The following is a 24672-nucleotide window of genomic DNA, read 5'->3' on the forward strand; positions in this document are numbered from 1 at the left end:
CACAAGGCTCAAAATTGCCCGGACTAGACCTATATAACACTATGTAAAGTAACAAGTGGTAATTACAGGCCGCCTGCGCGCCCGAGACTTGCATCCCGGGCCATCTGCACTGCTCTACAGTATGTCCAGAATGGCCGGTCAGATGGATAGGTACATGTAAATATCTACTCGCAATGGCATCCTCAGCTACAATGATGAGCATCAGAATCAGACGGGTAATTATTCAAGGGGCTTAGGGACAGTCTTCTGATTGTGGCGTTTTTGGCTGACAGTTCCGCCTGATCCACCCGCTCCACCCACTCCACCTCACTATAGCCAGCTGGGTCTAAGTACATGTCTATAAAGAACCTAAGATCCACTTACATAGAGTAGTAGTAGTAGTAGTACTACATCTCTAGGTAGACCATACTCAGACTTCACTGCTATCACCCATTACACATAGATTATGACATATCTCATTCACAAACTCAAACTCGCGCAAAACAATGTCCGGTCAATCATTGTTTCATTTCCGCACCTCGTCCATACTATACTAACTAACATGTATGTTCTCTCACCACTGCAATTGTCCGGTGTAGCATAATTAACGTGTCCGACAGGCTGTCCGTCAAGCTGTCCGTGAGTCGTGTGCATGCATCCTTGTGTTTGATGGACATCAATTCCAGACACAAAGAATATGCCCCTCGCCTCACTGCACGCTTGCTGCCAACTTTCACATCCATAGCCTGACTGACCCCTACCTGGCTACAAGCTTACGATCCCACCACACCACACCACACCCACTCTTCCCACTCTTCACTTCTTCTTCTTCTCCTCCTCCTCTTCATCTCAAGTCCCACTTCTTCGACGTCACTCCTTGACACCATAAAGAACCTGGAAAAGAGCATGAGCAACTTCCTCTCACGCACGCAGCTTGGGGCAGCTTCGCATTCCTCAACTTCCTCGTCCTGATACATCGCCGCTGCCCACAACGCACCTGTCAGAGAGCCCTGGACCGACACTTCTCGACAGTCGCTAGAGCAAACAGTCTGATCTCTGAAGTAAGTCATACACTTACACCTACACCCCTTACAACTCCCTCATCATACACCATCTACACCTCCTCTGATCCTCATTCCTATGCCTTTCGGTTTCTCTCTCTACCGGCGCAGGTCGTCCAAGCCTGCCCGCAAGCTGTCCACCGCAAAGAGCTTTGATGAGCGTGACACTGCTTCCAGTGCTGATGACATTCCTCTAGCTGAGAGCGGTGCTCGCATACCTACTCCTGCTCCTTGGCGTCGCAACAGCGACCCTCATAATCTTAGATTGCTCGCTGCCAATGCCAACGACATCCAGCTCGTCAGCATGTCTCGTCCTGTCACTTTGACTTTCACCTCTCCGGGTGCCAAACCGCCAATCTATGTTGCTGGTTCCTTCACTCGTCCACCATGGACTGCTATCGAAATGGACCAGGCCGAAGACGCACCGAACGGTGATCCTGTCTTTATCAAGACCTTCGATGACGTGGAGACAGGTGAATACCAGTACAAATACCGACTTGGTAACGGTGACTGGTGGATGTTAAACGAGAAGGTGGAGACAGGTGAGTGCCATTTCAGCTCATTAGTCATGGCATGAACTGAGTGTGGCACAGCCACGGACACCTGTGGCAACAGGAATAACATTCTACGAGTGTTTCGAACAGGACCAAAGCCGCCAGTTGTCGACGAATCGTCATCCCGGAAATCCGTTACCAGCCCGAGTACAGAGTTCTTCTCACAGGATGAGGAGGACAAGGCGTCTGTAGAGTCAAGCGATCTGACGGATGAAGGTACCTCTCCATCTACTACGGACCCATCTAAACAAACCCCAGTAGCTGAAAGAGCTCCAATCCCATTTACTGTAGTCGAGATGGCCCCTGACATAGCTCGACCCGAGTATGGGGATATTGCGAGTGCGAAACTTAACGAGGATTCAGGAAAACGCGAAAGTGATGCCGATCCCGATACAGAAATACATGCACCCAAAGAATCCCTGCCAGACTCGCACGCAGATCCGCCAAGAAGATTCTCGGTGCCCACCCTCGTTGTTGAGCGGACAGATGATTCGCCTCGGTATGGCGACGATTTCGGTAGAAGAGCTAGTCTCAGCCAACGAGTTGCGCATGAACTAAGAGCTGCGGACGCCCAACCTGACCAAACAATAATATTGCCACTCAAGGGAGAAGAGTCTGACACGTCGCGAAATTCCTCCGAAGACGATTCACAGAGATCTATAGATGGAGACAGCAACAACGAGGAAGACGAGCCTGCACCTCTGTTTCGACACGAGACGATAGCGACCAAAAGCGAAGTGGAAGACGAGGTTGAGCCTGCACCTCTCTTCCGACATGAAACCATTGCGACTGGCGACGTATCACAGGCTGATGTGGCGGATTACGATGAGGAAGAGCCAATTCCATTATTTCGGCATGAAACGATTCCAGACCATCAAGATCCGACCGCATTTCGCCGTCACAGCACCCATATCGAAGTACCCGAATCGCCATTTACCCCGGGCAGCTCCGTCGAAGATGTGAATGAGAATATCAGAGACACAGCACGCAACCCTGATCCGGTAAGGGTTGATGATGGCATGCCGCTATTTTCGCATGAATGTGTCCCCGATGAACAGGGCAGTCGGTCCATGAGCCAGATGTCCGGTCGCAGCAAGTCTGGGACCTCATTGCAAAGGATCGCTGAAGACCCAGATGACACGCCCGTCGAGGAGTTCCCAACTGACAAGGCCGAAATTGTTGGAAAACTGCAGGAGACAAAGCGACGGCTAAGTAGAGATGACTCCCCTGTCGATGAGAATACTTCTCCATCGCCAATACGGCCAGGAGCTTCACCTAGAGTCTCAAATTACTCCGCAGAAGCACCATCTCCACTAGAGCCGATATCTGAAGACGTGGCAGTCGAAGACGAAGAACCGCTTGATTCGGTACCTCTATCACTCTCAGACCCTGATCTCAAGCTCAAGACATCAGAGGTTCGAGAAATTGGTAACTAAGCTTCTGTCCTCTGTGCTAATTGTTCTGCGCTGACTTGAAGGTAGCTCTGGCAACTCCACCTGAGACCCCAGTGGACGTTGTTATCGTCTCGGAAGATGAGTTGTCTGCACCAGACAAAGTCACTTTGGAAAAAGAAGTATCAAAGTCGCCGGTGTCGACGACAGAGCTCGCCACCACTACAGGTGCTCATGAAGGGTGCACTGACGAAAGTCACTCCATGCACCGAAGGGTGAGACGTACAACTCGCTCAACGTCTCCCCAATCGCACGATCGAGCAGCTACGCCATCGTCCGTTCGGTCGGCGCAGATACCTCAGCAGAACAGCCAAGAAGGATTTCTTGCTGCATTTTGGCGCGTCGTATTGGGCGGTTGCATAGGACCTATTGGCAGATGGCTGTCGCAGATATTTGGCAGCAGACGCAACGCTACGTAAGGGACCTCTCTCATGATCACAGTGTCAAGACTCTCGCAATTGTAATTTGAAACTTTGAAGCATTTTTCTGTCCTTCGCAGCGTATAATTAGACTGACTTTCCCATCCACCAGGATCTCCCTCAGTACCATAGCTGGTATTACCGTAGCACTGGTTGCCGTCGCTTACCTCCCAACATAGATTGCTTAAGCTGTTTGTCCTGCTAAATTAGCGGTACATGGGACAAGATGTCTCATGAATGACTTACGACCATTTGATAGTGAAATTTGCGGGTTTGGGATTTTACACAGTCCGAGGCGATGACCTAAATTGCCTGCACCAAATTGAAGAGAGTTTGTCTAAACTTCATCGACTGTGCATGAAAAGAATCGGAATCAAGAGTGAAGGTCTATTTAATATAAACTACAAAAGTGGCGCTAGGTTGGTTACACAAAGACCAAGACCCTGAGCTGTGCCACTGTTTGCATTCTGCAACTTGCCCATCCATTGCACCAGAACTTTAACGTCAAAGTTCCACACTCTTCTACACTTTTCCTTTCTCTCATTCTCTCACTCACTCACAAACTGTTTGTTTAGCCACACACTTGGCTCACTCATATGACCTTTTTGCTGTCTTTGACGTCTTGAGTGTCGTCGGCATTATTTTCACTTCACACCAACTTTGCCACTCGTACAAAGCCTAGCTTTCGTTGTACCCGACAACGACATCAGGAAATCCTTCGAAGTTGACTCTACATGCTCAACGTTCACGTTTGTTATACATTCTGTCCACCCTATTGACAGCCCTATTCTCAAAGTCCCTCTCCACGAAACCTTTTATCTTTCCTGGTTCACGTGGGAATTACCGGTGAAACTGTTGCTACCTGCATTTGTATCGCTACTGTCCTGCCGTCAAATCTTTGGTATTGAACGTTGAGAACAAATCAATATGGCTACAGACTCTCAAAGAAGACAGAACAGTGTCGCCAGCGCTGACGACTCGTGTGCGTCCAGCGCATGCACTGCATCAACCTCTTTGACGCCTTCTTCACCAGCACATATTATACCGGCCAGCAATGGTGCAACGAAGAAGAAACGCAATAACAAGAGCAGAAACAAAAAGAAAAAGGCCATAGACTCGTCGCAAACGGCAGTCCTTAGCACACCTATATCAACTCCTCGTCTATTCGAGATCAAGAAAACCCCAAACCGTGGACTTGGCGTCTTTGCAACTCAGGACCTTCCAAGAGGAACTCGAATCATGACTGATACCCCGATAATACGCATCGAAGGTTCAGAGTGTGGCGAAGACGAGGTCATGGATGCTTATGATAAGCTTGATGCTTTCGACCAAGCTCAGCTCTTGACTCTTGAGAAGCATTTTCGCGCCGAGCATCATGATATCATGCACCTGATTCGTAAAGTGACCATATCGAATTTTGAAGAAGCCAAGGCCAGGCTCGAATCTCTTTTATACGATGACAGTGTTCAAATCCGTGAGATCACTGATCCCGAGACCGAGACCGAGACCGAGACCAACAGCCGTCGATTGGCAGACATGGGTATTGACGAGATCGCTGATGCCGAAGCCGATACCTTCGTTGCGCCTGGAATAGACCCTACTGTTACTACTACAACCTCGCACACCGACTTCCAGATTCCTCAAGGTGTTCAAGTCATCAATCTAGAGGACTCTGACGCCGAAACTATCAAGGACGACACAACTGTCTCTGACATCGATTCCGACTCTTCGGCTGAGATTGCACGGGAAATACGTCACAAATATCGAAGTCCTTACCCACGCGATATTCCAATATTGACGTTTCCTGCCGCCAACGCAAGATGCCCCAGGGAGGCCGACATCCTCCGCATGACATCCGCCCAGCGCTCTACCGCCCTCGCCAATGTAAAGAAGGAACTTGCCATTCTTGAAGCCCAAGACGAGCGTCGTGATATTTGTGCAATTGTTCTAATGAACCACTTCGTCTTACGCGACCAAAGCGTAAGCGTTGACGACCCCAAGCCGTTCATCGCAGTATGTCTCAGCGCAGCCCGGCTGAACAACGACTGTACGCCCAACGCCAACAACCTGTACAATAGTAGCCTCGGCGCGATGACAGTGCATGCAGTCCGCAACATCAAGGCAGGCGAGGAGATCACCATCGCGTACACCAACAGTCTTTACGGGGCCAAGGAACGCAACATACGCTGCTTCCAGCGAACGGACATGCATTGCGATTGCAAGGCTTGCGAGAAGACTGACGACGGCCTTAGGTTGGATGAGCGCCGCAAGATCATGAACAACAATACTATCTACCTGCAGTACTACCTGCGTGACGACCACCTTGACGGTCGCAACCTCGACGGCCATGACATTATGAAGCGCGGCAACGAGCTCATTCGTCTCATGACCGAGGACGGCCTCTGGGGCTCTCATCTAGCACAAGCGTGAGTGTCCTCCCATTCGTGCTCTAGTTCCCTTTCTGTCCTTTCATTCGTGCTTCAGTTCCTTTTCCCCTCCCCCTAAACCTTGACCTTAACCTCAACATCGCTGCTGACCTGCCCAGCCGCAACTACCAAGCCCGCATCTGCGCCAAGATGGGCCTGCGCAAGCTCGCCATCATGCACGCCGGCAAAGCCATCGAAGAAGCGCGCGTCGCCCTAGGTGACGATAACCCAGAATTCCAATACACAAAGGCCGCCATGGAGATGATCATCGCCGGCGGCGGACGCGAGCCGATTGCAGCTTCGAAGGCAGTAGGTGGTGATGACGTTCGTAGTGGTGCTAGCGATGAAGGAGATGGCGTGAAGGGCAAGGAGAACGAGATGGGCGGCGGCAAGATGACGGCAGCGAAGAAGACGAAGTCAAAGGCCAAGAATCTGAGCTGGGTCAAGCATGTGCTTGAGCAGAGGAAGAAGGCGGAAGAGGAAGAACAGGCACTAGCACGAGGCGAGAGTGCGGGACAGGGCGAGCGGGTTCTGTTCGTGATGACGGAAATGGGAGAGTAAAGGGAAAAAAAGGCCATCCATTTAGGGGGCTTGGGTTGACGGTATGCAACAAAGGCGTAATGAGGATAGACTTACATAAAAGTCCGGAGGGCTTTCGAGCCGCACTGGGGGGGACTCTATATCAGCGTTGGTAGATACCACGTCATCTTGAGCGGAACGTCCGCTCGGATATTACGTAACGTAGATAAGCATATAAAGGGGTAGAAAATGGGTTTCTTGGAGATAAAACAATGTGTGCGATGTGTATTGTATGCATGAAGCTTGTTCTCCCAAAGCCACACTTAGTCCACATCAGACGCTCTTCAGATACATCCACAAATACCGGGCTCTGCTAAGACCATCCCAGGCCAGTCCCATAGCCCCTCCTCTCCCAATAAAACCCCAATTCACCACCCATACTTCGACCCGGCCTCCTTGCGATTCCTCCTCCCTTCCGCAAACTGCTCCTCCAGCGCCTCCGCCTGCCCATTCGCATTCGCCACCAGCTGTTTCAAACTATGCTTCCCGCCAGCAACCGCGCGCACAGGCGCCTTGCCCACGGTCTCGCCCGCGGCAATCGCGGCCTCGTTCTCGGCGTACTGCGCGTCCATGCTGAAGGTTTTGATGGCGTTGGCCGGGATTGCGGCGCTGGGATCTTTGGCGTGGCGGCCGAGGAGTTGGCGGCGTGCTGAGGCGGGGAGGTTGAGATCGGAGGCGAGGAGGGCGAGGGTGTTTGTGGAGTCGGTGTTGGCTGGGGGGTCTGTGGAGGGGGAGGGGGTGGGGTCTATTTGGGGCGCTGGAGCGGGGGCGTGGTGGAGGATGGGTGCGTAGGTTGTGGGTTGGGGGATTTGGATTTGGTCCTCGGAGGCGGAGAAGGAGAAGAGGGAGGGTTTTGGTTTCGGAGGTGCGGTTGTGGGTTGTGTTTGGTTGGAAGCGGCGGATTCGGGGGGAGGTCTGGAGAGTGCTGGTGCGGGGGATTTGTTTGCGAGGGGTTTTTTCTTTTGCTTGTTCATGACGGAGAGGGGTTTGAAGAGCATTGGTCTTGGCTTTGGTGCTTCGCTGGCGGCTGTTTGTGCTTGGACGGGTGTCTCTGCTTGTGTTTCGTGGAAGGCGGCAGGGCGGACTTCGTCCTCGGATGCGGTGGTCTTGAATAGATCTGGCTCTGGCTCTGCTCGTACACGGCTGAATGCTGGCTCTGCGCCGGTCTTCAGGCTGACTCCGGCACCGAGACCTCTTCCTAGCCCTCTTTTTCCACTTGATGCACTTCCTGCTGTATTGCCTTTGATGACGCCTGTCCGTTTTGGTGCAGGGAGCATGGCGTTGAAGCCAGAACCCTCTGTCCTGGCTCGCTTGATCGGTCGATTTGTACTCGCGTCATTGTCGTCCTTCTGTTTTGGCGCTGCGCTTGGCAGACTGACCTTGATCTTTGTAGGATTCGAGCGGTCGACGAGCTTGGTGAAACCGGATTTCGCGGACGGCGCAGGCTTTGGTGCCTGCTTTGGAGGTGGCGATGGACCTTCGCTGTCTGAGCCTTCAGAGTCTGAGTATGCAACGAGCGCCATGTTGAGGAAGGTCAATGTATGAAGATGATCAACTTGGAGTGTTTTGGCATGACGTTGAAATGTTATGGCGCTAAGAATCGTCCGGCAGTAGCGTGGGGAGAAAGGCACTGACTGGCGGGCTCCACTTTTCGCGCGCCGATCAGTGTGTCTCCGCAAGGATACGGATCCATCCATGGATCCATGACGCCTCAGGCTTCCAGTTCCGCAGCGTCGTCGAATTGAAAGTCGTCGAGGTCCTTCGGTCTACACTTCACGCCCTGTGACGATGAGCTGACCATGTCCTTGCTACAGAACGAAGAGTAATGCTACCTCTCACCATGAACGACTGATTGCTAACGCGTGCCAGCTTCGTCCTCTACCAACTCCGCACGTCCTACCTCTCACACATCAAAGATGGCGTTGGCGAGCGTCTAATCACCGTCAACTCGTCTGTCTTGAACAATCCAGCCTTCCGCGTCGCTGGATGGAACGCGCATGCCTCCGACATCAAACGCACCTACTCCCCACCCATACCTACCGCTGTCACTTCCGATTACTTCCAAGCTCCCCGCTCCGCTGGTCTGTCCGCGCCAACAGGGTTTGGTGACGATGATGAAGAGGGGGGTTTAGTAACAGGTGGACATGGAAGCAATGAGACTGTGGGGCCGTCGATCAATGCGAGGCGGCGACGACGAAGAGAACAGCTCGAGGAGGATGACAGCAGTGACTTGAGCGACGAAAGCGACGATGAGGATGGCGCACAACGACCAGTAACACAGATCAAGTTTCAAAAGATGCCCGTACGAAATAGAGCAGGCTCATCTCCGTTGCGGAGTAAGGACGGACCATCTCTGATGATTACGTCGCCGTCAAGACCACCGGAGAGTGCGCTTAGGCGTGGCTCGCTAGGGGCGTTGGAGGCTGTCAAAGAAAGGGCCCGGAGAGACACCGTTACGAGCAGCGAGATGTCGTCGGAAAACGAATTCGATGCGTCAGCATTCCAGCGTCGGACTGTGCGACCACATCGCCCAAGCAAAGCAGCGGCGGCCAACATGCTTTCGCAACGAATCGCCGAGGATGAGAGGGAGAGCGAGGTACACCTAGAAGAGATTCAAGCTGAGATTGAGGCAGGCGGTGAATCAGACGCTAGTTCGTTGTCATCGTTCGCTGGCTCTGTCGACAGTAACCTATCGTTGGGAGACGGTCATGGAGTCACCTCACAGCCGTCACTACGACTAGGGTTAAGTAGTATACCTACTGGCCCATCGAATCCATCTCCGAAGAAAAGTCGATCGGGGCCTGCGTTACTGCAAGCTCTACCACCGCCACGACCCATCAGTATGATTCAGCCTGTCAGTGCACTCACACAGGCTTTCAAAGCAAAAGATAAGAAACCAGAGAGCCCTTTCCAGAGATTCGCGACGCTGTCAGGCGAAGGTAACCCGAATCCACTTTGGATCAAGATCCATGTTCCGTTTTCAAAATCTTCAAAACCGATTGAGATGCCGTTGCGCAAAGCTGCCGAAGACGGTCGACCTATCTCAGCAGGTGATGCCATAGGACTGGCTCTATATAAATATACCGAGGCAGGAATTGAGCCTACAATACCATCAGAGAAAATGAATGTCAATCACTGGGTATTTCGAATGTATGAAGATGGAGAGGTAGAAGAAGACTTCCCTCCAATCACAAGAACGAAGCCGATTGCGGACTTCACATCCAACAACAATCGCCCACCGAACCGGCGAGCAAGGGACAAGCCCTGGGACGAATTTGCTCTCGTTCAAGCCTCTGAAAGCGAGTTCCAGGACAATGAGAAAGCAACTCCGATGTACACCAAGGAGGCTCATGAAGCTATGGAAGGATCCTCCGCATCATCTATGGCATCTACTGCTCCCTCAGCTGCCATTTCGCAGGTATCTACAGCGCCGACCACGCCAGGGATGGAGCACGGGCCTGCCACTGGGATCGCTCGCCCATTCCGCAACCCAGTTCTAGGTCTCGGCTTCAACCCGACTACCACGTACAAGAACGCCATGAATCCCCTAGACGCTCCCGCTACTCCTGTGTCACATGCCACGCCGCGCATGGGCGCCCAAAAATCCATAACTATCAGCTTCCATGACGACCAATTCAATGTCCGTAGGGTCAATATTGAAGCTACAACCGATACGTATATCGCAGAAGTATTCGAAAAGGTCTGCCACAGGCTGGCTATCGATAAAGCCTTATTCGTACTCAAAGTCAGTGGCACCCAAACTGTTGCCCCGACCGATAGGACCGTTGAGGCCCTTGGCGATCGCAACGAACTCGATCTCGTGCGCCGCAGATTTGTTACAGACGGCGCTTTCGGGCTGTCTGGCTCTCCTGGTTCATCGTCACCTAATGCGCCGTTGCTGATCAGCACCGGCGGAACACCGAAGAAAGGCAAGAAGGGTGCGCGTATGGGCGGCGACATGATCCACCCCTTGGCACAGAAGCAAGACGCATTGACTGGTGGTGGCATCAGCACGTACAAGCGCTATGCTGTAACTCGCAAGCAACCGATGTCATTCTCGTCCTCCTCATCGCGCATCCTGGCACTCGACGGCGAATACATGCACATCATGCCATCCGAGACTGGCGGTGGCGGTGGAAACAAGGCACTCTTTGAACCGCAGGGCAAGACAACCGTCGTGCCATTCTCCAGCGTTGTCGGTAGCAAAGTGAGCCGGCGTCATCCGAGGATGTTCCGCGTGGTCGTGTACAAGGAGCGCGAAACGAAGAGATACGATTTCGAGGCCAGCAGTGCGGGAGAGGCTCAGGAGATTGTGAAGGAAATCAAACGTGCTGTGGAGAGATTTCAGGAGGGCGCTTACTGAATGGGCGGTTTTGGGTAGTTTGCTGTGCTTGCATTCTTGGGTTCAGGGATAGGGTGGCTGGTTTCGGAGTATATGTAATCTACTCAAGCTATACTACTACTACTGGGTAGCATCATCAACGACTTAGGACGTACATTGTAGTATAGTGGAACACGTTTTGTTGTGCCTGAATGGATGCCTTGTTGCCTGACTATTCTGCCTGATGATGGATCGGCCTGTGGCTGTGGCAGGGCTGTGCACTCAATTAGGCATTGTACACTTTCTCGACATCTCGAATTCTCCGATGCATAGCCAATTCGATAGTCTCTAATAAAATCTTGGCCTCGATACTTCTGGTGCTCGGGTTGAAGCATGACATGATAGGATCAACATCGACTCGAAATCTACAGACATCTCGCGGACGCAATGGCGGCCCATAACCAGACATCAGCACTAAAGGTGATGGATAACCATGCGGATCGGAAGCACATCAGCCTGAGTTGTCTCTCAAATGAACTTCTGTTTCGTATATTTCGGCATTTCGAAGCCTCAGACGACGAGAGTCCAGATCTCGCAAATACGAAGACTCTGTGTGCCCTCTGCAAAGTATCTACTAGGGTGCATCTAATAGCACAGGACTTACTGTATCGGCATTGTTGGTTATACTTCGATGTCCCAGATAGCGATAAACGAGTGCGAGACGCTGCTCGATTTTCGGACGTCAATAGCTTCATTCGCACGCTTGCATGGCGGCCTCAACTATATCGACTGGTCCGCAGTGTACATTGTCGGCTTGCCGATGTATTTGCAGAGGGCTGGACTGCTGTCAACGACCTACTCGCTCAACTGCCCAATATCAGATTTGTCACACTGGAAAGTACGTACATGTGGTCCACGCCCCGACCGGGCGTTCAAAAAGCCTACATGCCGGACTTCCTTGCGGTTAATCCAGCACCGATGTTAGATACGTTTCAGATCACAGGCGGGATCACGGATATGAGTGGGTTTCTGAGACTCATGACCACCGGGACGATCCAATCTTTGATAATGCATGACTTCTCGGCCACTCATGTGCCACAAGCTTGCCGTAACATGCAGGACAGCACCCACCTTCCGAGCCTTACCATCAGACGTACTCGGCTGGCTGTAAACGTCTTGCATGCGCTCATTTCACGCACGCCCTACTTGAAGCATTTGATTGTCGATAACGCGTTCTGGCACGAGCCTGTGGCTTATGAGACAGCTCGACCAAGGCGATCACGGGAGTGGAGACCTTCACTGATATACGTGGCAATAGCTCAGGTTCGAGATACTCTTGAGACGTTGACGATTAGCGAGACTGTGGGGAACTGGAATCATCGAGAGTCGTACTCGATGAATTTTCAGGATTTCAGTCGATTGAGACGCCTTAGTGTCACGTCCATTTGTTTCTTCGGCTTCGAAACCGTGTACTTTGCAGTGCCATCCGCATCATCACACTGTTCACTACGCGTGCCCCGTGGAAGGGAGAAAAGGGGATTCTGGGCTCTGTTGCCACCTCATCTCGAATCTCTCACAGTATGTATATGAGAAAGAGCGGACCACGAACACCTAGCTTACTTTTCTCTCAGCTTCAATTCCCGCATAGCACTGGAATGTTTTACGACGACTTTTCTGGGGCTGAAGATTTCTATGGTCGAGATTCCCAACCAGTGGAAGAGTATGAATGGGTCGAAGAGATCGCCGCCCATAAGACTTCTCACGTTCCGTGCCTCAAAGAAATTCGCCTACTTGAGCTACCACTTGGATATGAGACGGGGCTTTCACATAGCTGGGTCCAGCCGTATTCGGTACAAAGGGCGTATGCGGAGCACCACATTGAGCTTGAGGTCAAGCTACGGACTTATCCGAAGCCTTTGGGGTGACCGACGCTATGCGATCCTCAGCCATGAACGGATTCCGTGACCCAGCTTGATCCATTAAAGCCATCTTTAGGGATGGTCTTCTAGTGGAGCTGTAAGCTGTGTCTGAGGCGGTGCTTCAGCGAATAGTTCTGCAGTTCTCTCTCGAAGATTAGCCGTGCTAAATCTTTAACAGTTGGCCCTAAGAAGCCATAAAGTTCATCATACCGCGATTCATATTCCAAACTTCTGGCCGGTGGATTCACCCTTTCGAGACATTGATACATTTTCGGACGCTAAGTCACTGCCACAACTCTCCTTCGTTAACAATCTGTGCGGACTGCTCAATACGCGGCCGTAGTAGGTTGCAAGGGCTCTTTGCTTGTGAGTAGAAGCACAAAGAGGATCAAGTAAGAGAGTTCCTGTAACACGCCACAAGAGTTGATCAGCCACCAAAAATGTACGTCACCTTGAGACGTATCATCGTACGTCGACGCCGGCTACGCATTTTCGTTCCACCCTGGGCTTGTCAGCCTTCTCGCTCAAATCAATCTCTCTTGACTCTAAGCCCGCTTCAACAACTCTGCGCGTCTCATATGGAGTCATGTGAAGGTCATGTACAAAATTAGAACAAGCTATCACCATCATGACTAGCTGGACGTACGACCGCGCCTTCCACCACGCCTGATGATGATGTCCAACCAACTCGATTTTTAGTTTGTACGATCGACCAGGCGGGTCTCTAATAGTCCACCAGAAATAGGACACAGATGGTCAACGGACAGACACACTACGGCAACACGAACACACTATGGCAACATGAACGGTGCTTCTATGTGAGGGATCCTCGCGTCACCAGATACCTCAAGCGTCCTCTCCACAATGCTCTTCAGAATGACCTACTTCGGCACACGCCCTTACGCCTAATTAAGTCTTTTATTAACTCCTCGTTCGATATTCAGATTCTCAAATCGTCTAAATGCCGCAACCCCTGTCCACACGCGCAGCATTAACAACGCTGTGGACCATACTCGTTCGTTAGGCGCTCGCAGTCCCACTGCGGAAGGCATAATCTACGCACTTAGCCGAAAGCCTCCGCCTAAGGAAGCTGTGTACTTGTATCTTGCGTTATGAGAAGATAAAATAGAAACTGAAGGTGAGAATCACATTCTCTTCCGGCTGACGGGCTGCGCAAGCGCTTGAAGCGAGCGGCTATGCTAGTCCGTGCCTCTGTATGAGTCCGTGATGGTGAGAAGATGGAAGCCGATCTGCGGCGAGAGACGTGGTGGTTGCTATAAACACAGAACGGAGGGCGTTCTATGGAAGAGTGAGTGGGGCGGATTGGTGCGATAGGTCTCGGCAGAGTTGAGGAGGGGCGTTGCACAGATGGTAGAGGTTGAGGCGAGACTAGTATATAGGGCGTTTAGTGCGGTTTATGTGAGTAAGACGCGTGAGTGAGTTGTAGCTGTATCTGGACAAGTAGAGGAATATTCATGACGTATGTCGGACACGGTCTGTATTCTGTGTTTCAGGTGTGTCTGCTCCCCTTTTATTATGGCACCGAAGTCCTCTATTGTTTCAGTATGGGAGTTCGAAGATCTTCTTGGGCACTGTAAAGATCTTTCTTAGACTCCAGATCGACTACATACTCCTAACAACAGTATACATATGTTAAGGAACAGTTGAGGGCAAAGAGATCGATAGAAGGGTTGTCTGGGTCAAACGATACTATCGACAGTTTCTTGTCATCTAGAAAGTGTCACAAGACATACATCTCGTTCGCGAGGTGAGTAGATGAGACTGAGTCCTCATACCAACGCCCCTTAGCGTATTAACATCTAGTCGGCGTAGCACATGATTCTTCTTGGAACCCTTCTTCAAATATAGGTAGGCTCTCATTATTTCTAGCATCAAGAAAACGTAAAGAGACAAAACCTTCTGCGATACGACTAATCCGGGCATTGGCTTCTAAAAGGAGGCAGACGACTGTGCCGCCCGCACTTTTACTACGGCAAGCAGCGCGGCACGACCATCCATCACAAACTTTAAGTTACAGGTCTAGCTACGGGTTAGCGTCATGAAAGACGCTCGTTCCAATTACGTGCATGTATGCCTCATGCTGATGCGGCGCCATAGCACAGTGGGACATCCATTGCGTTGAACACGCGATTGCTGGCGAACGTGGCTGTGCACGATCTTCCCCACGATTACTGAGTAGATCCGCTTCTCCATGTCTATTCTGGGATGTCGTCCGTTTTTGCGACACCACCTGCGCCAGCACAGTATGGTCCGCATGGCACAGGCTTTGTGGTCAGTGGATCAATGTTTACTGCTCTGTCAGGGCGTTTGAGTCGATTGGAAAGAAGCGAATGCCATGAGATGCGCTCTAGAGTGGTCATGATGGTGATATATAAGAAGCTCTGGAGGAAGAGCTTTCTGATAGTATTCAATATCACATTTACACTCTTGCATCATACGATCTTTTGTCCATCACTTTGACCTGACCTCAGTAAAATACAACATGTTCTTCTTCAGCTTCCTACTCTTCTTCCTCCAATGCGTATACGCAGCTCCTGGACGTCGGCGGTCGGATCTTTCCGAAGGTTGCAGCACGGAAGTTCCAGAGTCCTTTGCGAATATCCTCAAACGGTCGAAGACAGTTGACTCCGTTCGGAGGGACAATCATGCATTGTTTCCGCGGGGTAACGGGACCAATGAGACCATAACCATCGACGTCTATTTCCACGTCCTAGCCGACGGTGCTGCCGAGGAGAAGGGGAATTATCGCGTAAGTCCAGTATACCACGACGAGGAGAAGACCCAAGTACTGACCCAGTTCTCAGGATGACGTCTACAAGAAGCAGCTCGCCCAGCTCAACAACGACTTCAACCCATACGGCTTCCGATTCAATTTGAAAGAAATTGATCGTTGGCTCCTGCCATACCCCTACCTTACCCCTAACGCAGACTATAGTATCAAAAGACAGCTGCGAAAGGGAGGCTGGAGCACACTGAACATCTACACTGTCCACATTGGCAATGGAACCATCGGCGTACGCTTTGCCCCTGTACCAAATCCTCTAAAAGTCTCCTAGCTAAACCCTGCACAGACATCTACCATGCCCCATGATACCGACAAGCACCCCGTCGGCTCCGTTGAATGCTACCTAGACGGCGTCGTCATCTCCAATGAAGCATTGCCCGGCATTGACCCCAATGGGGACCGTAGCCAAGGCAAGACGGCGACGCACGGAGTGGGCCACTGGCTCGGGCTGGAGCATACGTACTCCCACGGTTGTGATGGAGAAGGCGATGGCATTGACGATACGCCTTCGATGAGACTTCTCTCCAATGGTGGGTGTGCCGTAGGGGCTGATACGTGCCCTGGAGAGCATGGTCTCGATCCGGTGAGGAACTTCATGAGTTTCTCCGAGGATGAGTGCTTGAACGAGTTTACGAAGGGGCAGGTGGAGAGGATGAAGTGGACTTGGGAGACGTTTCGGAAGGGCCGTTAGTATGGACGAGTACTGATCTGCATGATTCGATATGGAGTTCTAGATTACGTGGGAGATCTTGAGATCCTGGTGATGTTCGTTAAGCTGTTTTTGTTGTTTCTTTTGTTTCGTGGGATTTTGATCTTTGTTTGGTATTCCAGCTTTTTGCATATGAAACGTATATAATTCGAAATACATCAGCTATGTAGCTCACATGTGTGTCATCAGTATGTGTGTCTATTGCTGAACAGGTTTTCACTACCCAGAAGGGGATTGTGACCCGATATTGAACACTTCCTCTCTGCCTCAAGCTCCTCTTCAAGTGGTACCTTGGTGGTACCATCGAAGTACCATCGACTACCAGGTGCCCACTCAGTCTCCTCTTGCGTTTTCCTACAATATCGGTCTCAGATAATGGTAAGCTCTGTCTCATTGACTCCGTCAAACGCTGCCGCCATCTCTTCAGCTCCGTCTGGATTCTGGCATGCGATCGCAACCCTCTGATACGTCAACTCCTCACCAATACAACTCTGGAGTAACAAGCCTCGTGTCTCGGGTCGATCTGTGCGCTGTGCGACTAATAGGAAATATAAGCGGTCTTTGTCTACCTCATGCGGGTCAACATCCCAATACACAACCATTGATGTGTCATTATGTCCAAGTCGTGCAAATGTCACACGATCACCGTGATCAAGGGAGCGAATCGGGAGTGTTTTACCTCGAAGTCGAAGCATGCCGGAGCTGATCCTGCCGAAAGGGTCAGGACGAGACGGGGTACAGTGCACATCGATGTCATGAATGAAGTATTTGAGCTCAAAAGGATAGATGTCGTGGCCACCGCTCCATCCGAAACTAATCGTCGTTTGTTTCTGTGTGTTTTTACTCAGATCTGCACAAAACGGGGACCACGTTGGGGATCCATTGACACGACGAGGATCACGTCGGACTGTCGGTATAGCTGTCCATAATAGTGACCGAGCCAGGTCTTTCTTCCAGAGTCCGCCAATGTACTCGCTAGCCCCGTGTGATTTCAAGTACGATGCGAGCCCAGCTATAGCCGGTAATCGATCCGATTCGTAAGTGGTATGTCGCGAGAAGTACTTTGAAAGTAACTCTAACCACAAAAGACTGGAACTTTCTGGAATACTATGACTGAAAGGACCTTCCAGATATTCTTCCTTGGTACTGTGTGGCCTGAAAATTCTTTCTCGGCGGATGCACTCACTCTCAGCTTGGGAATGATCCATGATCATGCATTCACAAGCGACGGTAGAACTGCATTCCCAGTATATTTCTGTGCGTGTAAAGTGTACAATCTTGCTTGCTAGAATATGTTCTTGCAGTGCCCATGCCCTGCATGCCAATGGCGAGTTTAAGAGTGCCATACTGTGCCAATGCAACATAATATTGTTGCCAATGGGGGTTACATTGACGTGGATCTTACTCTCGGCTCCAGAAGAGTCGTGTACCGTGCCAACGTGCATAGATTGATGCACGGATTCTCCTAATTTGTTGAACAGTCCACCAGAGGAGTCCTTCGCTTGTGAGGCTGCCAACACTAGATGTGCGTCATAGTACACTTTTCCCATCCGAGAGACTTCGGCTTCCCAATCGTCAGGGTCGTCTTGTATGATGCACAGACTATCGATCCATAAGAACCGGATATTTAGCATCCTGCAGAGTTCTACAGAGTCTCTAAAGGTCTGGGGGAGCCTGGTCATTGCTATAGAGGAACAATGTTCCTCCAGGTTCTTTCTAGTCGTCTGCAAAGGCATATGTGTGCCCCAACAGTGACTCAAGGCTGCATACTGGCCCATGCATCCAGACGATATGTGAAGAGACACTTTATCTTCAGACGTTTTGCCGACATCGATGACTCGTGTCGGTAACGAGGAAACGGGTCTATGGCAGGTCGTATGTTCGTTAACACACTTGGACATCCAACCACCCACAAGGTCCTGAGCGATATCTTGTCGGGCGTCGGCGATTTCTCGACCAGGCTTCACAAAGTCCCAAGGACAAGGTTGTGAGGTTGGTGGATAAAAGAACTGAATAGCAAAGGTGTTGGTGGGAATATCGCTCGATGATCCCACACCTTCCCTCAGGAATATACAACCTGAGTCTCCATTGTAGTCGGAAACAGCATAGTCGGCCATGTTGACGCCTCTCGGCGTCGCACTCAAGCGAACTAGTACAGCCAAGCATGCTTTGTAGATAATCTCACATCTTGGGCAGCCGTTTTGAATACCTTTCTTGAGATCTGCCCATGTGCGAGCAAGTCTACTGGAGTCACAATCACATTGAACGGTCTTCGTAGGCCAAGTGGTTTCGAACACGGCGTGACCTGTCAGGTCAATAGGTTGTGGAGTCAATTCTAATGCCATCACGCAAGCTAAAGAGTTGTTGTTTGGTGCTATAGGCAAACGCAGAAAACCTCTTCATGCCCCGCGTTAACCCGTGGTACACATGTTGAGCCAATCACGCGCCGCAGAGACACATCGTCAGAGTCTTGTAGATCTATCCAATGCCATTATCCAAGTAATAATTACTCTCTAAGATAGTCGCCTCGGATCTCTCTCAAGTTCCCATTTGACCAAGACTTCTGGCTCCCTCTGAACCTGCTCTTTCCAAGCCTTTGTCCACTTCCAATACTCTACTGCTTGATCCCAATGCTCACACCACAGCTCAAAATGACCGTAGCCGTCCTTACAGAAATCAACAACCTTTGGCATATCATTGATGAGGCGTATACATTCTAGCCTCCTTATATTCATGGCTGCTATATGATCCTCAATAACGTCAGCATCCACATCAATGGGCGTCCAATGCGCGTCCGGTTGAAGTCTCGCCCACTTAGAATCAAGGGCCTCCAGACTCTTGACAAGCTGTTTTAACGGTCCGCGATCTTCATGACGTATGAGGTTTCCAGTCGCTTCTATGGCAATCTTGAGCTGGACCCAGCCACCCGAGAAGATCTCCTGGACGGCCTGTTGCTGTATCACTATTAGTGAATTGAATTGTGTCTGCAGCTCTTCTGCGAGTCTTGCTTCGCCATGCTCTCTCAAAATGCAGCGATTGCATCTCATCTGTTTGACATGTTCGAAATGTTCTTCCACGCCTTCCTCGCTCGTGTATATACCGATACCGATATATTCGCCGTAGCCCCAACCCTGAGGCTTCCAGCGAAAAGCACGCAACTCTTGCCATTGCGTGCAACCAGGACAACGAACCATATGCATGGTATTTGGCTGATACGCAGCATTCTCTCGATATATGCGCTGGAGTGGGAGATTGAATGCCGGACGTGCTGTTTCCAGATAATTTGCAACTCCCGGAAAATAACGATCTAGTGGTGTCGTGAAGTTAAGACGTCGGCTCTTTACAATCGGCACTTCCGCCGTGCCTTTGTTCCAGCTGTACGCCCAGCACAAGGAGTCAGGATCATTGCCTCGCGGCCAGCGCTGCTTGATGAATGCAGTCCGTTTAAGATAGCCGTGCTGAAAACGACATTCGTTGCACTTACGTAGATGGCGATGAGATCCAGCTTCGACTTGTTCATGCGCGATGGCTACTCCGTCATCATGATTTGACGTTATAGAATCGTGATATTCTCGCCGCCTTCTCGAATCCCACTTCTTCAACGTCGCGATGATGATTTCTCTCTGACGTTGTTGTCTGTGAGTTAAAGCTCTGCGTTCCACAGGCTCCCAGCTCGTGATACCAGAGAACTTTGCCGCAGCTTCTGTGCCAGGCATAGGTTTCCGATTCCGTAGGCGCAGTATCGAGTGATTGTCGAATGATGCGTGGCTTAACAGTCTCAAACAATGAGTACAAGTCCAACGCATGTCGTTCCAGGAATCATCATTCCAGTCTGGGTCAAGGAAATTGTCGCGCGCCCGAAATGAGAACACAACACCACCATGCTGCTGTTCCAGTTCAAGGGCTAGTAGTCGCTCTGCAAAATGCTTACGCGAGGGCTTGATGATTTCTCGAAACCGTTGACATGTCTGGCTCACTGCAATTAAAGCAGAGGGGTCCAGCTGGCGGAAGACGGCAGATAAAATCTCGACCGGGAGCAGAGCGAGGACCACTTGATATGTGTCACCCATGATCATGATAACAATGGAAGGGAGGAATACAGAGGAGCAGCCACTGATATAGCAAGATGGGGTGCAGTTAAGGGATCTGAAACAACACGAAAGTAGATGACGGTCGGTCATCATCCGGTGTCCCGTAATGGAACAGCTTCCAGGCGTGGACTGGGCCGATCGCGCAAATGGGTAATCCCATGATGACGAGGTAGTGCAAGCAACGGAACTATGCAATGATTGCCACAAACCATCTGCTACAGAAATGAAGTAATGCCATTTGAAGATGATTTGTCGAGACCGATGGGTCACGTTATGAAGCAAAAGTATTGCAGCCTAAGGCAGCAACATGTGTCGACGACTGAGACAGCCATGGATTCCAGGTATCCTTCATGCGATATATCGACGCAAGTATCATTACACCAAGATAATACAGTTTTCAGGGGTATCCTCTGTCCTCATCCCCACCTTGCAGCCTCCCTTTCCCTCTCAACTCTACCCGCCCGATCCTCTTCATCGTCGTCGTATTTCCATTCCCCTCTTCGGCTACTTTTCTGTTTCTTAGCTCGCTGCGCACTTGGTCCGGTAGGAGGGGCGAAGACCTTCTCCTCGGTCTCTTCTCTACTTCGCTTCTTATCGGCAGTACCTCTAATGCTAGGATGTAAGCTTTCCCTGCGCTGCTTTTCCTTCAATAAACGCTCCCGGTTCCTACGCTCTCGCTCTTCTTGGTGCTGATCAATGGCTGGAGTGTTTGGAGCCGACTTATCGGAGGGTGTGACAGGTGTGGCAGAACTGCGTGGAGCAGAGTTCGAATTACGACGTTTGGTGCGTTCAGCTGCTGGTCCGGTGGGCGGGGCAAAGGTCGACGGCGTCCGTGATTTGGGACCTGTTGGGGGTGGCATATCGGTGGTGTCTATCGGAGCGAGCTTCATGCGGCTGCGACCTTGAATCTTCAACTCAGGCTCTTCGAGAACAGTAGAACTGGTCGGAGGTTTGATAGCAATCGACTGAACGTCGATGCGAGATTCCCGGCGAGAGTTGTTGCGCTCCCTTTCGCGTTCATAGCCATCTTCACGATCACGGTCACGATCATGATCACGATCTCTTTCACGATCCTTGCGACTCCGACGGGAAGATCTATGGTGACGATCGTCATCCTCGTGATCTTGTGAACGATCACGACGTCTTCTTCGTTCGCGATCGCGGGATCGTGTACGATCACGCCTGTGTCTTTCAGAGCGTTCTTTCCTCCTATCTGATGATTCTGTGGCGTCATCACTATTGGTACGACGACGCGCATCATAGTCGTCCAGGGGGGATCTTGAACGGCTTCTGTACCGGTGACGACGAGACCGATGCTTATCCTTGTCACGACGACTCTTATACTTTGAATCTACGGAGGAGGGCCGAGATTTTTGGCCACGATGAGAGTCTCCACTTCTATCATGGTCTTGATCTTCGATCTCGTCATATCTTCTTGACGAACGATGTTTACGTCTTTTGCGAGAGTCAGATTCCGTGGACGTCGAGTGAGACCGGTTGCGTCGGCGATGGTGTTGCGATCGAGCGGGAGATCTAGACTGAGTACGCTGTCGCTCGCGTGATGGGGATCTGGATCTTCCACGATCCTCGTCGTTCGTAGTACGTTTTGGGGTATAGCTGCGCCATGTCAATGGTTGGTTCCGTACCAGGAATTTAAGAGCTGCTCTTACCTTCGATCACGTTCTCGAGGTGGCTCAATAGAACCGCTCATGGATGCAGATCTATTGTTTGATGAAGCCGCTATACGACCACTTATGCCAGTGTTTGGTAACCCTACTCTCATGGCCTTGGGCCCGGTGGGAGCGCCAACAACGCCAACTCCTGGAGGTTCAGTACCTCCAGCCAATACTGTCACATCACCATTTGAGACCGCCAATGATGCATTATGCTGTCCGTATGAGCCATTGGCCATATAACGACCTCCTCGATTTGCGAATCCGCCGCGGTAGTACCCACGTGCGCCACCTCGACCGCCGGTGGAAAATTCAGGCATGTGACCGCCTTGATGTCCTTGAATGTAAGAGTATGCGCCATTGGCATCAAGATGACCAGCCATAGGCATAACACTGACATCCATTCCATATGAGTCTGCACCACCCTCATACGTAGCTATAGGTTGATCTTGTTGCACTTGCATCTGACCAGCAGGGTCCTCAGACACTGGCACGTTTTGAGCGACGTCTACAGCTGCGGATTGTTCGTCTTGCTGCACAGGAGCTGGATCATCATTAGTAGTAGGCTCACCATTCCCTACTTCCACTGTAGAATCATCAACTCTGTTAGTGTCGCCCGCGGGTTGGGTCTCATCCTGGTCTTGACGCTCATCATGCTGTTTTTCACTGTCTCCTAGAACAGTGGCAGATTGAGACGGTTCAACAGACCGAGATGTCTGGTGATCCATATTCCCATCATGCTTTGAGTTTGCGTCAGTCGTGGTCTGGCCTTGAGGGATGTCGGCTATCTGGGCCTGGGCATCGGAATTGCTCTGGTTACCATAGTTTCCTGTTTGACCTCTTCCAAACCCACGAGTCTGGGGGCCTCCCTGTCCATTGAAACGATTTTGGTAATTATTTTTGGGAAACTGCTGGTGATGCATCTGATGAGCATAATTGCTCTGCTGGTGTGACTGTTGATTATATCCACTTCCGGGATAGTAGCCAGCATTTGCGCCAAAGTCACCACTGCTCATCTGTCCATTCCACCCACTGTTGAATCCGCCACCAAAACCCATACCCATGTTCATGCCGTTCATTCCGTTCATGCCCATGTTTTGTCCGCCAAAGCCACCGAACATCCCTTGGGACATGGCCATTGCGTCCATGCCCATTCCGGGCATACCTAAAGTTTATTAGCTGAGAATTATATGCGAAGTCAGGAAGCTGCGTACCCATCATATTGAAGTTGTTCCATCCAGCACTTGGCATACTGGCACCCATTTGCATCATGGGGTTAAAACCATTAGTGCCATTCCACCCCATATTCGAGAAACCTCCTTGGGCTGTGCTCATCCCAAAAGCAGTATTATTGCCTTGAATCTGCTGGGTGGTCCCCGCGTTCATACTCCAGCTATTCTTCTGCTCTTCAGCTGTGGTATCTTCGTTGGCTTCTTCGGTCCTTTTGCTTTCGCCACCACCCGCACTGCTATCTTCAATGCTTTGCTCTTCCTCGTTCGTCGACACTTGTTTCGTGGAAGCCGCTGCCTCAGGTTCCTGGATGAATTAATACTGTACATGAGAGAGAAATTAGGTACTGATACCTACCTCCCTACGACCTTTTGACAAGGCGCTCCCACCATCTTCTCTCACGTCCGCTACATTCTTGATGTTCGCGCTGATATCTTCCCCATTAGTCAACGCTTCCTCTTCGATCGACTTCCCAGGTACGTCTTCGCCCGGTGCTGGATTATGTTGCGAGGGATGTGTTGATGTCGCATCAGCCGTATTCGGAACAGATGTATCAGTGTGTTTTGCCTGAGGAGTTCCCCGATCCTTGTCCCGCTTCTTTTCCTCTGCCTTCAAAAAAGCTTTCACGGTAAGTCTGAGACTTTTGTTCGGCTTGCAATCCTCAGCTGATAGTGGGCTGTGGTCGCAGACGGGACATGATTCTGGTAACGAAGTTTGGCCTGTAATCGCGTCAATGACGGTGCTGGGCGGGGCATGTAGCACAAAGTCCTCACATGTTTCGCAGATAGACTGGTCGCAGCAAGGAAGACGGAACGCGCTGATAACAAGCTTATTGCAAGTTGCGCAACGAAGCTTAACGGGAATGTCATCTTGAGCTAGAGAGCTGTTGAACTTAGCAGAGGTTCTGGCCAGATCTTAAGGTGACTCACCTGGCGAGCTCTCGCATCCCTTCCAGAGTCTGTACCGCAGACATTGCGGTAAAGGACTTCTATGATCTGCGCTTCAAGAACAGGCCTTCACCATGTTGTATGGTCGAGACGCGAGGGCGGCGCAGATTCTTTGGAGATATCGTTGTTTGCTGGTTTTCAGGCTTCCAAGTAAAACGACGCGAGCGTCAAATCCAGTAGTGTGATATTAAGTCGTATTGCCCATTCTCTCCTACATGCAAGCACGGGTTTACAACCAAACGTATGAGAGAGCGCAGATAGTTCCAGTTGTGCGAGCAGTGTTAATAGAGCTGCGACTTCGTGAAAAGATGGCGGCCGAATTCGAGGCACCCGCGCGGCGCTAATTAGTGACGGAACACGCTTATCCCAATCGGGAATGTGAGCACTAGATCCATAACATTTCATCAAGCTCTTCTACTACGATATATAATTAGTGTAAAGGCGCTTCGTACATAGAATATTCGGTATATCCTCTGTTGCAGTCCACTGGACCTTGCACTGTCAAAA

General features: G+C 50.9%; 11 protein-coding genes across 11 annotated transcripts; 6 read left to right on the forward strand and 5 right to left on the reverse strand.

Annotated features, from left to right (window-relative positions):
• Nucleotides 1–922: 922 nt before the first annotated feature.
• EJ05DRAFT_472233 (uncharacterized protein) lies at nucleotides 923–1757 on the forward strand. The gene has a single exon (XM_033743144.1). The coding sequence runs from the start codon at nucleotides 1120–1122 to the stop codon at nucleotides 1615–1617; it is 498 nt and encodes a 165-aa protein (XP_033605772.1). The 5' UTR covers nucleotides 923–1119; the 3' UTR covers nucleotides 1618–1757.
• Nucleotides 1754–3139, forward strand: EJ05DRAFT_34254 (uncharacterized protein). Its single transcript, XM_033740925.1, has one exon. The coding sequence runs from the start codon at nucleotides 1891–1893 to the stop codon at nucleotides 3028–3030; it is 1140 nt and encodes a 379-aa protein (XP_033605773.1). The 5' UTR covers nucleotides 1754–1890; the 3' UTR covers nucleotides 3031–3139.
• An 898-nt stretch (nucleotides 3140–4037) lies between these two features.
• EJ05DRAFT_34218 (SET domain-containing protein) lies at nucleotides 4038–6644 on the forward strand. Its single transcript, XM_033740922.1, has 2 exons — nucleotides 4038–5890; nucleotides 6010–6644. Exons 1-2 carry the CDS (start codon nucleotides 4392–4394, stop codon nucleotides 6449–6451), a joined length of 1941 nt encoding a protein of 646 aa, XP_033605774.1. The 5' UTR covers nucleotides 4038–4391; the 3' UTR covers nucleotides 6452–6644.
• EJ05DRAFT_34219 (uncharacterized protein) lies at nucleotides 6645–8070 on the reverse strand. Its single transcript, XM_033740923.1, has one exon. The coding sequence runs from the start codon at nucleotides 7990–7992 to the stop codon at nucleotides 6838–6840; it is 1155 nt and encodes a 384-aa protein (XP_033605775.1). The 5' UTR covers nucleotides 7993–8070; the 3' UTR covers nucleotides 6645–6837.
• A 119-nt stretch (nucleotides 8071–8189) lies between these two features.
• Nucleotides 8190–11048, forward strand: EJ05DRAFT_534689 (uncharacterized protein). Its single transcript, XM_033749199.1, has 2 exons — nucleotides 8190–8291; nucleotides 8339–11048. The coding sequence occupies exons 1-2, from the start codon at nucleotides 8269–8271 to the stop codon at nucleotides 10830–10832; spliced, it is 2517 nt and encodes an 838-aa protein (XP_033605776.1). The 5' UTR covers nucleotides 8190–8268; the 3' UTR covers nucleotides 10833–11048.
• A 189-nt stretch (nucleotides 11049–11237) lies between these two features.
• EJ05DRAFT_496152 (uncharacterized protein) lies at nucleotides 11238–12715 on the forward strand (the record flags this gene model as incomplete). The annotated part of the gene is made up of 2 exons (XM_033746349.1): nucleotides 11238–12368; nucleotides 12422–12715. The coding sequence occupies 2 exons, from the start codon at nucleotides 11238–11240 to the stop codon at nucleotides 12713–12715; spliced, it is 1425 nt and encodes a 474-aa protein (XP_033605777.1).
• Nucleotides 12716–14386: 1671 nt separating this feature from the next.
• Nucleotides 14387–14760, reverse strand: EJ05DRAFT_34276 (uncharacterized protein). The gene has a single exon (XM_033740926.1). It carries the CDS (start codon nucleotides 14651–14653, stop codon nucleotides 14441–14443), a length of 213 nt encoding a protein of 70 aa, XP_033605778.1. The 5' UTR covers nucleotides 14654–14760; the 3' UTR covers nucleotides 14387–14440.
• Nucleotides 14761–15167: 407 nt separating this feature from the next.
• EJ05DRAFT_516807 (uncharacterized protein) lies at nucleotides 15168–16302 on the forward strand. Its single transcript, XM_033748662.1, has 3 exons — nucleotides 15168–15479; nucleotides 15535–15744; nucleotides 15802–16302. Exons 1-3 carry the CDS (start codon nucleotides 15213–15215, stop codon nucleotides 16204–16206), a joined length of 882 nt encoding a protein of 293 aa, XP_033605779.1. The 5' UTR covers nucleotides 15168–15212; the 3' UTR covers nucleotides 16207–16302.
• A 290-nt stretch (nucleotides 16303–16592) lies between these two features.
• Nucleotides 16593–18341, reverse strand: EJ05DRAFT_496154 (HET-domain-containing protein; the record flags this gene model as incomplete). Its single annotated transcript, XM_033746350.1, has 1 exon — nucleotides 16593–18341. The coding sequence occupies one exon, from the start codon at nucleotides 18339–18341 to the stop codon at nucleotides 16593–16595; it is 1749 nt and encodes a 582-aa protein (XP_033605780.1).
• A 396-nt stretch (nucleotides 18342–18737) lies between these two features.
• EJ05DRAFT_496155 (uncharacterized protein) lies at nucleotides 18738–20300 on the reverse strand (the record flags this gene model as incomplete). Its single annotated transcript, XM_033746351.1, has 1 exon — nucleotides 18738–20300. The coding sequence occupies one exon, from the start codon at nucleotides 20298–20300 to the stop codon at nucleotides 18738–18740; it is 1563 nt and encodes a 520-aa protein (XP_033605781.1).
• Nucleotides 20301–21916: 1616 nt separating this feature from the next.
• On the reverse strand, nucleotides 21917–24285 carry EJ05DRAFT_34291 (uncharacterized protein). Its single transcript, XM_033740930.1, has 5 exons — nucleotides 24148–24285; nucleotides 23992–24101; nucleotides 23576–23937; nucleotides 23203–23524; nucleotides 21917–23153 (listed from the first exon to the last, which is right to left on the reverse strand). The coding sequence occupies exons 1-5, from the start codon at nucleotides 24189–24191 to the stop codon at nucleotides 21982–21984; spliced, it is 2010 nt and encodes a 669-aa protein (XP_033605782.1). The 5' UTR covers nucleotides 24192–24285; the 3' UTR covers nucleotides 21917–21981.
• Nucleotides 24286–24672: the final 387 nt, after the last annotated feature.

Source organism: Pseudovirgaria hyperparasitica, assembly GCF_010093815.1.
Source record: "Pseudovirgaria hyperparasitica strain CBS 121739 unplaced genomic scaffold EJ05scaffold_1, whole genome shotgun sequence".
Lineage (NCBI taxonomy): Eukaryota > Fungi > Ascomycota > Dothideomycetes > Acrospermales > Acrospermaceae > Pseudovirgaria > Pseudovirgaria hyperparasitica.

Coding starts and splice junctions, on each gene's coding strand:
- EJ05DRAFT_472233 (XM_033743144.1), top strand. CDS start 1,120: ATGCCTTTCGGTTTCTCTCTCTACCGGCGCAGGTCGTCCAAGCCTGCC.
- EJ05DRAFT_34254 (XM_033740925.1), top strand. CDS start 1,891: ATGGCCCCTGACATAGCTCGACCCGAGTATGGGGATATTGCGAGTGCG.
- EJ05DRAFT_34218 (XM_033740922.1), top strand. CDS start 4,392: ATGGCTACAGACTCTCAAAGAAGACAGAACAGTGTCGCCAGCGCTGAC. Junction 5,891..6,009: donor GGCTCTCATCTAGCACAAGC/GTGAGTGTCCTC, acceptor TGACCTGCCCAG/CCGCAACTACCAAGCCCGCA.
- EJ05DRAFT_34219 (XM_033740923.1), bottom strand. CDS start 7,992: ATGGCGCTCGTTGCATACTCAGACTCTGAAGGCTCAGACAGCGAAGGT.
- EJ05DRAFT_534689 (XM_033749199.1), top strand. CDS start 8,269: ATGTCCTTGCTACAGAACGAAGA. Junction 8,292..8,338: donor TCCTTGCTACAGAACGAAGA/GTAATGCTACCT, acceptor AACGCGTGCCAG/CTTCGTCCTCTACCAACTCC.
- EJ05DRAFT_34276 (XM_033740926.1), bottom strand. CDS start 14,653: ATGCCCGGATTAGTCGTATCGCAGAAGGTTTTGTCTCTTTACGTTTTC.
- EJ05DRAFT_516807 (XM_033748662.1), top strand. CDS start 15,213: ATGTTCTTCTTCAGCTTCCTACTCTTCTTCCTCCAATGCGTATACGCA. Junction 15,480..15,534: donor AGGAGAAGGGGAATTATCGC/GTAAGTCCAGTA, acceptor CCCAGTTCTCAG/GATGACGTCTACAAGAAGCA. Junction 15,745..15,801: donor TTGGCAATGGAACCATCGGC/GTACGCTTTGCC, acceptor AACCCTGCACAG/ACATCTACCATGCCCCATGA.
- EJ05DRAFT_34291 (XM_033740930.1), bottom strand. CDS start 24,191: ATGTCTGCGGTACAGACTCTGGAAGGGATGCGAGAGCTCGCCAG. Junction 23,938..23,991: donor CCAGTCTATCTGCGAAACAT/GTGAGGACTTTG, acceptor ACGCGATTACAG/GCCAAACTTCGTTACCAGAA. Junction 23,525..23,575: donor TGTCAAAAGGTCGTAGGGAG/GTAGGTATCAGT, acceptor TAATTCATCCAG/GAACCTGAGGCAGCGGCTTC.